This window comes from Cebus imitator, unplaced genomic scaffold (assembly GCF_001604975.1).
Source record: "Cebus imitator isolate Cc_AM_T3 unplaced genomic scaffold, Cebus_imitator-1.0 Scaffold101, whole genome shotgun sequence".
In the NCBI taxonomy this organism is placed as follows: Eukaryota; Metazoa; Chordata; class Mammalia; order Primates; family Cebidae; genus Cebus; species Cebus imitator.
The window spans coordinates 2507760-2520736 of record NW_016107416.1 but is presented as its reverse complement, the minus strand read 5'-3'; the positions used below and the strand labels follow the sequence as shown (position 1 = coordinate 2520736).

Below are 12977 nucleotides of genomic sequence, written 5' to 3'. Positions count from 1 at the left end.
TTGAGGCCAGGAGTCTGAGACCAGCCTAGGCAACATAGTGAGACTTTGTCTCCATGAAAAAAATTTTTTTGATTAGCCAGGAATGGTGGCACATTCCTATAGTTCTATGTATTTGGGAGGCTGAGGTAAGAGGACCACTTAAGCTCACAAGCTAGAGGTTATATAGTGAGCTATGACTGCACCACTGCACTCCAGTCTGGGCAACTGAATGAGACCCCATCTCTCCCAAAAAATGAGTAAATCATTTACAAAGCATATAAAATATACAATACTTTGGGATAAATTAACAAAATACGTGCACAAGCTATATACACAAGAGACAAAGACTTCTATGGGATACTTTACTTCTAAGCCAAGTGGCTCCCTGATACACCAATTTCATTTTATAACTTCACTTGGAGGACCAAAGAATAGCCCTTGGATGGCTGTGAGGACTCCTGCTGAATAGAAACACCTTATACTGTTCTACTGGCATGCTGGGTTTCCTGTCCTGTATTTTCTAAGTGAGGCCAGTTTCCAGAGATGGTCTATTGTGGAGCTTCATTACCTAACTAAAGCCAGTATCACTACTGGTGGTCAAGCAGAGTCAGCAATGTAGTCATCTTCAGCAAGCAAACAAAGGACTATTTCTGTCTTGTTTCATTTCACAGGGAAAAGAAAGAACTGAAGCAAATATGGCAAAATGTTAAGTGACAAATTTGAACGGGAAATACATATGCAAGAAACACGGCATTCCTTTTATATTCTGCAAATTACTCTACATTTTTGAAAGATGGCATATATAAGTCACATATACAGTGGCTAACACTCTCAAGTTTCCTATTTTCAGTAAAAATTCTGAAGTTCTAAAATATGCCACCATTGGCTGTGTGCAGTAGCTCACACCTGTAATCCTAGCACTTTGGGAGGCTGAGGCGGGAGGATCACCTGAGGTCAGGAGTTCAAGACCAGCCTGGCCAACATGTCAAAACCCCATCTCTACTAAAATTATAAAAATTAGCCAGGTGTAGTGGCCCACATCTATAACTCCAGCTATCTGGGAGGCTGAGGCAGGAGAATTGCTTGAACCCAAGAGGTGGAGGTTGTGGTGGGCCAAGATCACACTACCACACTCCAGCCTGGGTAACAGAGCAAGACTTCGTGTCAAAAATAAAATAAAATAAACCACCATCATTAAAATATTCAGCTATTCTCAAAAAAGAAAAAACACTTTGAGAACAGCAAATTAAACAAAACCACATACAATAATTGCAGCCAAACACAAATCATGTAACTTACTCCAGTGACATGTTCTTACAACTTTTCTTTTATAAATTCACAAAACTGAATCAATATCAGAATCAGAGTAAGAATAAAAAGTAATCAAAATAAGACGATAATCATAGCAAGAGAAATTAGAGGTGTTACTTACGATAAAAGAAAGGAACGAATTCCACTGTGAGAGAAGCTGGTTTATATTTCTGTCTGCTCTTTTCCACAGTACTAAGGATTCGTCTATCATTAAAAAGAAGTAAATAATAAATTACAACATGGGCAAGCAGAAATGCCACAATTACAAAAACAATTATAAAACAAATTTAGTATTTTGCTTTAGATTTGTGTCTTGAACTATGTATCTCTAGGATTGGCATAATCTTGAAAAGGAAGTCTAGCCAATAGCTTAAATGTTCATCAATTAAAAGATTTATTTTTTTGAATTATGCAACATGGTAGCTAGGTTAAATCTCCAAATAACTGGAAAATAAACAAGAAACCAGCCCTTAAAATTTCCTAACTGTAAAAGAATTTGTTCAGCAGTAATGCTAAACTGACAGCTCAGACTAGTAGCATATTAAAGTTGAAATTTTTCAGAAATCCAGGCTACACTGCCACTTTCTGAAACTTTGTAATAATAGATAATGAGGCCACATTAGCTTCTTTCATCTTGAGGATACAGATCCAGTATGGGCTGGGATTATTTTTGTTTTTAATGACAATTCTAGTAGTTTTGATGTATGTCATTTTTCTATAGGTTTTGGTAAAGCCAATACAAATTGCATGTGCTTTTATCAAGAACATTTCAATTCAAACAAAATGAATCTCATAGATGGGCATAGTGCTGTGGAGACTAGAGAATAAAGAGTAGTATTATGATGATACTTCCAACTAGTAGATGGTAAATTTATAAAAATCAGAGACATTTTTTCATTCCCTGAAAAAGCATTTAAAATTACTAGGTAAAGCTAATAAAAATAAAATATCTAAAGGACAGCCATATAGAAATTCTGTACATCTAAATATAATCTACTGATAAAGCACTGGTCTAAGATGCTTTCTTCTTTTTTCTTTTTTCAATGTTCAGTTTCCTTTAATGACTCCCATCTCCCTGAAGGCAGCAAGGTGATGGCAAGAGATGGATGCTTTCTTCTTAATGACTGTAACTGAGCTATTGAAACTACTTTCCTTATAATTATTTCAAAGCTAAGAAGAAATGTCAACTGACCATAGAACAAACCACATAGGATAAGCATACCTAGACTCACTGATAGCAGAATAAAGAGTTCTAAGATCCGGATCTACCAGCCAGATTCATTAGAAATCACATTAGACCTCATTTGCTATTGCACTGCTTTCCAAATCTATGCCTATTTCCAGTGTGTGGAAGGCAAAACAATGATTACGCCAGCTGTATTTATTTTAATTTTGAACATAACATGTTAGAACATTAATAATCTTCCTATTTAATTAATACATTATCAAAGATTTTCATGTCTTTGTAACAATACAAAATTCACTGGAGTTTCAAATTAAAAATTCAGTCACGTAGTAGAAAAATTGTTTAAAAGGATATAATTTCCCTTCATTTTGAGTTGATAAATATTTTAAATTAAAAAAAAAAAGTATAAATTTAATTTAGCTTTCAGTTAGGTTCTTCCATGAGATTATTTCCATTCTGTGCATCCTTTATAAATTATGGTATTAACTAATAGATTGCTTATATCCTATCCAAACAACCTATGCTACAAACAACAAGCATCCTCACCTGATTAACATAATAAAAATGCACTTCTACAATTGTGATCAATGACTCGTTCTAAAGTCCCTGTATTAGATGTAACAAATGAACATAATTTCCAACATATTTGTAATAAGAATTTAATATGCTAACATAAACAAAAGGGGTGAGAACTATTACATATATTAGAACACAAAAATTAAAGCACAATAGTTTGCACTGCATGTTTTCAATAAGTTAAGTTTGTAGAGCAAAAAATGAACTTTAGTCTCACATCATTTGTAGAATATAGCATAGTTAATTCCTCCGTTATTATTTGATATCTGGGCCAAGCATCTAGCATTTAGCAGATGCTAATACACATAAACTGGTTTCTAAGAGAGATGTAAAACACTTCTTTGCATCTCAGTTTTCTATGTTCTTGGTTGATTTAACCATGGTTCTTTTTTGTACTCACATCATGCCTAGGACATAATCGTTATTCTTTTTCTTTTTTTTTTTTTTTTTTTTTTTTTTTTTTTTTTTTTTTTTTTGTTTGGTTTTGCTCTTTTTTCTTTTTTTTTTTTTTTTTTTTTTTTTTTGGAGACTAAGTCTCGCTCTGTCGCCCAGGCTGGAGTACAGTGGAGCCATCTCAGCTCACTGCAACCTCCACCTCCCAGGTTCAAGTGATTCTCCTGCCTTAGCCTCCCAAGTAGCTGGGATTACAGGTGCCCGCCACCATGCCCAGCTAATTTTTCTATTTTTAGTGGAGACGGGGTTTCGCTATGTTGGCCAGGCTGGTCTTGAACTCCAGGCCTCACGATCTGCCCACCTCAGCCTCCCAAAGTGCTGGGATTACAAGCATGAGCCACTATACCCGGCCCTTACTTTTTTAATTTTAAATTTTATTTGGAAAAAGCTCAAGTTCTGGCAAAAGTTGCAACAATAAGAATAGAACAAAGAACATCAAATAGAGTTTACCCAAGTTCACTGTTAACACTTTATCCCGGATTTTTTCTTTTAGAGACAGGGTCTTGCTCTATTGCCCAGACTGGAGTGAAGTGGTGCTATCCTAGCTCACTGCAAACTCTTAACTCCTGGGCCCAAGCAATCTTCCCACCTCAGCCTCCTGTGAATCTAGGACCATAGGCATAAGCCACCACACCCAGCTAATTTTTTTTTTTTAATTTTTTGTGAAAATGAAGATTTTATGTTGCCCAAGTTGGTCTCAAACTCCTGGGTTTAAGTGATCCTCCTATCTCAGCCTCCCAAAGTATTAGGATGGCAGGTATGAGCCACTGAGTCAGCCTCCTAAATTTTTATCATTTGCTTACTTTCTCCACATATATAGTGTGTATATATTTATATATACATATAGTCACACATAAAATTTTCCAGAACATTTAAGGGGAAATTACATATATCATGGCTCTCCATCTCTTAATATCTAGTGAATATTTACTAATAGGGATATAGTCTTACATAATACCACAGTATAGTTATAAACGTCAATAAACTTAACACTGATACTATACTTCCATGTAATCTATCGACCATATTCCAGTTTTATCAATTCACCCAATAACATCCTTTGTAGCATTTCCCTCTTCCAATACAGGAAGAGGGAGAGGGGAGAGAGGGAGGAAATACCAGGCCAGGGTGAGGTATTGCATTTAGTGTCTCTTTAGCCTCTTTTAATATGAAACATTTCCATATCCCCTCTTTGTGACATTTTTAAAGGAGGTTGTCCTCCAGCCCACCTTTTTAAAAATTAGAATGCACTTTATTTTGGATTTACTTGATGTTTTCTTACAATTAGATTCAGACTATGCATGCTTGAGTAGAATAACATGTAAGCAATGATGTGGCCTTCTTGGGGTTATCACATGTGGAGCACATGATGCCCATCTACTTCTTACTGATTATCAGTTAATTTTGATCATTCAACCAACTGGATTATTCGGTCCAGTACTCTCCAAAGCCATTACTAATTTTTTAATTACAAGTAATAAGTAATTGTGGGGAGACAATTTAAAACCACACACGTCTGGGCGCAGTGGCTCACACCTGTAATCCTAGCACTTTGGGAGACTGAGATGGGTTGATCACGTGAGGTCAGCAGTTCAAGACCAGCCTGGCCAACATGGTGAAACTCTGTCTCTACTAAAAGTAAAAAAATAGCCAGGTGTGGTGCTGCGCACCTGTAATCCCAGCTACTTGAAAGGCTGAGGCATGAGAATTGTTTAAACCCGGGAGGCAGAGGTTACAGTGAGCTGAGATCACAGTACTGCACTCCAGCCTGGGTGACAGAGCAAGATTCTCTCTCAAAAAACAACCACCACCACCAAAAAAACAAACCAAAACCATACACACATCATGCTCCCAAACAAAACTTCCCCTTGGGTTTAACATCCATTAATGATTCTTGCCTGATCCAATCTTACTATAATGTGTGCAAAATGTTTTGTTTTGTTTTTTCCCTAACTCCAGCATCCCCTCTATAATTGGCACTTGGGATTTTACTGTAAGCAAGACCCTTCACTTCTCTCTTTATCTATCTGTCTATCTATCCATCCATCCATCCATCCATCCATCCATCCATCCATCCATCCATGCATCCATCAATCACTGGTATGAACTCATAAATTTTCTTCCTAAATGGTTAAATAATTCATTACTGTAATTATTTAGTGCATATATTATCCCAGATTTGACAAGCAGGAGGCACAGGGCATACCTTAATATAAATTATTTTTCTCAGAGAAAGCAATGACTCCTTCTAAACTTGCACTAGTCACAAAGTAGAAACTCAAAAATATATTTTTGAATAAATGGTTAAATGAATGAACAAGTCATATTGAAGGAAGACTTTTCTCTTTTCCTTCTTCTCTTCTCTTTCCTCCTCCTCCTCCTCTCACTCTCTTCTCCTTCCTTTCCTCCCTCTTTCCTTTCCTTTTTCCGCTCCTTTCTCCTCTCCTTTCCTTTCTTCTTTCCTCCTTCTCTCCCCTCTCTCTCTTCTTCTCTTTCAAGTTTTGCTTTCACCCAGGCTGTAATGTAATGGTGTCATCATAGCTCACTGCAGGCTTCAACTTGTGGGCTCAAGTGATCCTCTCATCTCAGCCTCCCAAATATTTGGAACTACAGGCACACATCATCACACCTGGATAACTTTTTCTTTTTTCTAGATGGGGTCTTACACTCCTGGCCTCAACAAATCCACCTGCCTTGGCCTCCCAAAGTGCTGGGATTACAGGTGTGAGCCACCATGTCTGACTGATTTATTTCCCTATACTTATTTTAGTTCCACTTGAGGAAATCTTCCTAAGTTTATGAGATTCTGTAAGTAGAATCAAAACTGAGATACCAGATTAATCAAATCGACAAAAGGTAGCTATTTGTTTTCATCAAAGAAGAAAAGAAATAGTTTTAAATGGTTCTGTATTTGGAATTATGTTAATTTTAATTAAAATATTCTAATCTGGTTTAGCTATTTTGGTAAGTAATAAACACAAACAATGAATAAGAAAATTTATATCTTCTAAATTTCCATTTAATTTCAGAATGGGATTAATAAATAAGGTGTAAACTATTGCTGTAGATCCCTCTGTATAGTCTTCCAATGAGCAACGGATTTCTCCTAATTCCATTTTTTAACCTCCCTGTCAAAGTGAAAGAAACCCAAGTCTGAATTCCCTGCTTTATCATTTATCTTTGAAGCAGTACTTACATAACTGGCAAGACTGCTGTGCATATTAGAGATAATACATACACACCTTCTAACATAATTCCTGGCAAACATATGTATACATTCATTAAATGCTGCTTATTCATATGCCCCCCTTGCTGTTGTCATCTCACATATGTCGAATTCTCTTCCTAATATTATGGTAATAGTACATAAAATTTTCTTCTTTTTGGGTCTCTGGGCTGCGCTCCTAGCTCAGCTCCCTCTCCTCAGCTCTTAGGTGGTTCTGTGCTAGCCTCTGTCACCTGTGACCTGCAGGCCCTGTGAGATCCCTAGGCAAGATGCTGGAGCATGCTGGAAGCCGGAATGCGGACTCAGTAACTTTTAAAGATGTGGCTGTGACCTTCACCCAGGAGGAGTGGGCATTGCTGGATTTTTCCCAGGAGAAAAAGAGATGTGATGTTGGAAACCTTCAGGAATTTTGCTTCTATAGAAAACAAATGGGAAGACCAGAATGTTGACGATCAAGTCAGAAAATATGGGAGAAATGTAAGTCATATGGTAAGAGACTGTGTGAAGGTAAAGAAAATAGTCAATGTGGAGAAAAACCTTCAGCCAGAATTCATATCTTAATCTGAACAAGAAAGTTTCTACTGAAGTAAAACCATGTGCATGTAGAATGTGTAGAAAAGTCTTCATATGTCATACATCTCTTCATAGGGATATTATATCTCACTCTGGACACAGACTATTTGAGTGTGAGGACTGTGAAATGAAGCCATATAAATGTAAACAATGTGGGAAAGCCTTTAATTCTCTCATAGGTGTTTGAACACACACGGTAATGCACAGTGATAACAGATTTTATAAATGTACAGTATGTGGGGAAAACTTTATTTTCCCCTGTTTATTTCATATGCACCAGAAAACTCACACTGGAGAAAAAAACCTATAAATGTAAATATTGTGGTAAAGACTTCAATTATTTCAGATACTGTCATAAACATGAAAGAAGTCATACTTCAGAGAAACCCTATGCATGTAAGCAATGTGATAAATTATTAGCTTCTTCCTATACCCTTCGACAACGTAAAATGCTTCACACTGGAGAGAAACCTTATAGGTATAAAGAATGTGGTAAACCCTTTACAACTTCCAATTTTCTTCATAAGCATACAAGGGCTCATAGTGGAGAAAAGTCTTAGAATTGTAAAAAATGTGGTAAATCATTCAGTTCTTCCACAATATGAAAGAACTCAAACTGGAGAGAAACCCTTTGGATATAAGTAATGTGGTAAAGCCTTCACTTTTTCCAGATCCCTTCAGCAGCATGAAAGAAGTCATACTGATGAAAAACCATGTGAATATAAGAAATGTGGTAAAGACTTCAAATGTTCTAGTTCTATTAGAACACATCAAAAAGCATACAGTGGGATTGTGAGGAATTTTGGAAAACATGTAATTTTCCCAGTTCCCTTTGAAAACTTAGAAAAACTCATACTAGGGAAAAAAATGAATGTTAAAAAAATTGTTAAAGTATTCCATTTTCCCAGTTGCTTTCAAGGACATGAAATAATTCACAATGGAGAAAAACCCAGTAATTCTAAGAAATGTGGAAAAGCCTTCAGTTTTTCTAGTTTTCTTTGAAATATGTAAGAAGTCAGTGGAGATAAGCCTTATAAATTAAAATGTGTGGTAATTTATACATATACAGAGGGAGAGAACACCTTCATTTGTCTGACACATGTTCAAAGATACATGGTTACAAACTGTAGATGAACCATATAAATATGAGAGCACTCTGGAATGGAAGCCCAGTAGTTTGGAAACTACAGAAATGTTTTCAAATTTAACATTTACTACAGAAGTTTTGTAAAACTCTCAGTCATAAGAAATTCTATAAATGTGGTTTTTTCCAGTTCTGTGAAGAAGGTCAATGGTGGCTTGACGGAGACAGCATGAATCTATAAATTTGGGCTGTATGGCCATTTTCACCATATTGATTATTCCTAACCATGAGCATGGAGTGTTTTTTCATCTGTTTGCGTCCTCTCTTATTTCCTTAAGCAGTGGTTTGTAGTTCTCCTTGAAGAAGTCCTTTACATCCTTTGTTAGTTGTATTCCTAGGTATTTTATTCTCTTTGTAGCAATTGTAAATGGGAGTCCGCCTATGATTTGGGTCTCTGTTTGTCTGTTACTGGTGTATAGGAATGCTTCTGATTTCTGCACATTGATTTTGTATCCTGAGGCTTTGCTGAAGTTACTTATCATCTTAAGGAGATTTTGGGCTGAGACGATGGGGTCTTCTAAATAACCAATCATGTTGTCTGTAAATAGAGACGATTTGACTTCCTCTTTTCCTAACTGAATGCCCTTTATTTCTTTTTCTTGCCTGATTGCTTTGGCTAAAACTTCCAATAATACTATGTTGAGTAAGAGTGGTGAGAGAGGGCACCCATGTCTAGTGCCAGTTTTCAAAAAGAATGCTTCCAGTTTTTGCCCATTCAGTATGATATTGGCTGTGGGTTTGTCATAAATAGCTTTTATTATTTTGAGATATGTTCCATCAATACATAGTTTATTGAGAATTTTTAGCACAAAGGGCTGCTGAATTTTGTCAAAGGCCTTCTCGGCATTTACTGAGATAATCACATGGTTTTTGTCTTTGGTTCTGTTTATGTAATGGATTACATTTATAAATTTGTGTATTCTGAACCAGCCTTGCATCCCCAGGATGAAGCCTACTTGATCGTGATGGATAAGCTTTTTGATGTGCTGCATATGGAACTAAAAGAGAGCCCGCATAGCCAAGACAATCCTAAGCAAAAAGAACAAAGCTGGTGGCATCAAGCTACCTGACTTCAAACTATACTAAAAGGCTACAGTAATCAAAACAGCAAGGTACTGGTACCAAAACAGAGATATAGACCAGTAGAACAGAACAGAGACCTCAGAAGTAACATCACACACCTACAACCATCTGATCTTTGACAAACCTGACAATAACAAGCAATGGGGAAATGATTCCCTGTTTAATAAATGGTGTTGGGAAAACTGGCTAGCCATGTGCAGAAAGCTGAAATGGACCCCTTCCTTACACCTTATATAAAAATTAACTCCAGATGGATTAAAGATTTAAACATAAGACCTAACACCATAAAAACCCTAGAAGAAAATCTAGGCAATATCAGTCAGGACATAGGCATAGGCAAGGACTTCATGACTAAAACACCAAAAGCAATGGCAACAAAAGCCAAAATAGATAAATGGGATCTAATTAAACTTAAGAGCTTCTGCACAGCAAAAGAAACAATCATTAGAGTGAACCAGCAACCAACAGAATGGGAAAAAATTTTTGTAAGCTACCTATCTGACAAAAGCTAATATCTAGAATCTACAAAGAACTAAAACAGATTTACAAGAAAAAAACAACCCCATCCAAAAGTGGGCAAAGGATATGAACAGGCACTTTTCAAAATAAGACATTTATGCAGCCAACAAACATATGAAAAAATGCTCATCATCACTGGTCATTAGAGAAATGCAAATCAAAACCACATTGAGATACCATCACACACCAGTTAGAATGGCAATCATTAAAAAATCTACAGACAACAGATGCTGGAGAGGATGTGGAGAAATAGGAACACCTTTATACTGTTGGCGGGAGTGTAAATTAGTGCAACCATCGTGGAAGACAGTGTGGTGATTCCTCAAGGTTATAGAAATAGAAATACCATTTGACCCAGCAATCCCATTATTCGGCATATATCCAAAGGATTATAAATTGTTCTATTATAAAGACATACGCACACGTATGTTCATTGCAGCACTGTTTACAATGGCAAAGGCTTGAAACCAACCCAAATGCCCATCAAGGATAGCCTAGATAAAGAAAATGTGGCACATATATACCATGGAAAAATACATAGCCATAAAAAAGGATAAGTTCATGTCCTTTGCAGGGACATGGATGAATCCGGAAACCATCATTCTCAGCAAACTGACACAAGAACAGAAAACCAAACACCACATGTTCTCACTCTTAAGTGGGTGTTGAACAATGAGAACACATGGACACAGGGAGGGGAACATCACACACTGGGGTCTGTTGGGGGCCAAAGGAGGGATTGCAGGGGGTGAAGAGATTGGGGAGGGATAACATTAGGAGAAACACCTAATGTAGGTGATGGGGGGATGGAGGCAACAAACCACCATGGCATGTGTATACCTATGTAACAACCCTGCAAGATCTGCACATGTACCTCAGAACTTAAAGTATAATAATAATTAAAAAAGTAAATTCTATAAATGTTGGTAAAATTGGAAAGTCTGATATAAATTATTGCTCAAAAATGCACATAAGTGGAATTTTATACTAATTATAAATATTTTACCAGTGGTTAATTGTTAAAGAGGATATCTGCTTTTGAGTTCCACTTTTACAAGAAAACATTGACATGAAAATTCTGAAGATATTCTTTTAGCAATACTACATGAGTTTAATAGGTAGTGGGTTTTTTTTAATTAAATTAGTAAAATTCTTCTCTCTTCACTTAAGGGTCTCTCGGTGAATTAAAATGTATTCCTATATGGAGATAATTTTAATTTTTAGGTAGTTTTTAAAGTTCTCTGATTAATGGGCCATTGCAAAATGTGTTTTTGTTAACGTCTGGAATTTTCTGACTGGCCTCATCTGGCAAGTTTTGGTTATCTGTATATGTTTTCTACTTTATATGGGAAAATTACTCTTTTTTTGGTGTAATAATCTTTATTATATTTTCCTATTTAACAGCTATCAAAAAAATTCTTTTTTTTTTTACTTTCAAAAACTGTTTTTAGCTACCAATTTTATTTAATTTGTTATCAGAGCTGCCTTTTTATAAACCTCTCCTTTCCCCATCTTTAAATTCATTTTGCTCTTATTATTAAATCCTTTAAAAGCCTCTCTGGCATTTTCAGACTTATTTTATGTTCCTCTTTCTGTATCTGTCTTGCTGTCTATAAAGAAAAATTATGTCATTGTTTCAAAACTTAAAATGTTCTCTTAGATTTGCCATTGCTGGCAAATCTAAGGTAGAGGATGGAGAATTAGCATGAGTAGGAGGAAGAGGAGGAAGAGATATACTTTCCTTAGAGAAATCTCTGGCATACATGTCGAAACAGGGGGAACACTGACTAGTTAGAACCAAAGTGCTAATGAGCATAAAGGCTACAGATGAAGTACTGTCAAGTGCCTCTTTGTATCTTTTTTTAAAAAGACAGTTCTCTATAGCTAACTGCAGCCTTGAACTCCTGGGCTCAAGCAGTCCTCCCACCTCAGCAATCCCAGTAGCTGGGACAACAGGCATGAGCCACCACATCCAGCTCCCTCTTTGTATCTTTAAAGATTCATAAGCAGGGCATAAGCAGAGATAAGAGGTAGTCAAGACACTAATTGCCAACTATTTCTACCCCTTCTAGTCACATGGTAGGTTTTAGCTTGGCCCCACTGTAGTAGATGGGGACATGTAATCACAGTTTTGGCCAATGAGTTCAGAATGAAAATGACATGTGTCATGTAGCATGACCTGACAAGAACATTAAATTGCCAATTTGACACCTTTCAAAACTTATTCCCTCACACATGGTGACCAGCAAAGGCTAAGATCCTGGCTGCTCTGTTAGCCTGGGATCTTTAGTGACTACCATGAGTAGAGGCTCTCTGTCTACCCACAGCAGACAGACAACATGAAAATAAATCTTTTGTTATTCTAAGCCCCTTGTTTGTTACTGAAGCATAATCTGTTCCTCCTAACTGAAATTTTGTATCTTTAACAAACATTTTCCATTCATCTCCCAGGATGTATTCGATAAAATATTGTATCACTATACACAGCATAAAAAGTGTTACCACATAGTTTATATAAATTTTCTCTCAATTATCAATACTTCACCATCATCTAATGGTATGGTGGCTACACTATCCTGGAAACCCTGAAAAGCCTATAAAAATAATTTAGAAATGAAATGCTGCAATCATGTTGCAAGAAGTAGGAATTATTTACAAATGGGTCAGGTTAAGTTGAAAATAAAAATGGAAAATCTTGAGATTTGGGAGATTTAAAAAAGAGGTCTGATTGCAAGTTATGATACAATTCTTCGTAATCTGTGCCCACAGGTAAGAATGATAAGTGAGTTTAAAACTCTTCTCTTTGAGCTCTGTACTGGTAATTAAGCTATTGTCACTAAGGTACCAACCTATCTTTCTATATTCTCTCTGCTTTGTGATGCTGGGGCAGGCATTATACAAACTTTCTTCTTTTTCAGCTGCCTCCC

The 12977-nt window shown here is 36.4% G+C and overlaps 1 protein-coding gene across 1 annotated transcript in view; it reads right to left on the bottom strand.

Moving 5' to 3' along the window:
• The window catches only part of NBEAL1 (neurobeachin like 1), a 198761-nt gene that overhangs the window by 145290 nt on the left and 40494 nt on the right, over positions 1 to 12977 (bottom strand). Inside the window, exon 7 of the mRNA XM_037741503.1 lies at positions 1412 to 1494. Coding sequence (XP_037597431.1) covers positions 1412 to 1494 — 83 coding nt within the window. The remainder of the gene's footprint in view (positions 1 to 1411; positions 1495 to 12977) is intronic.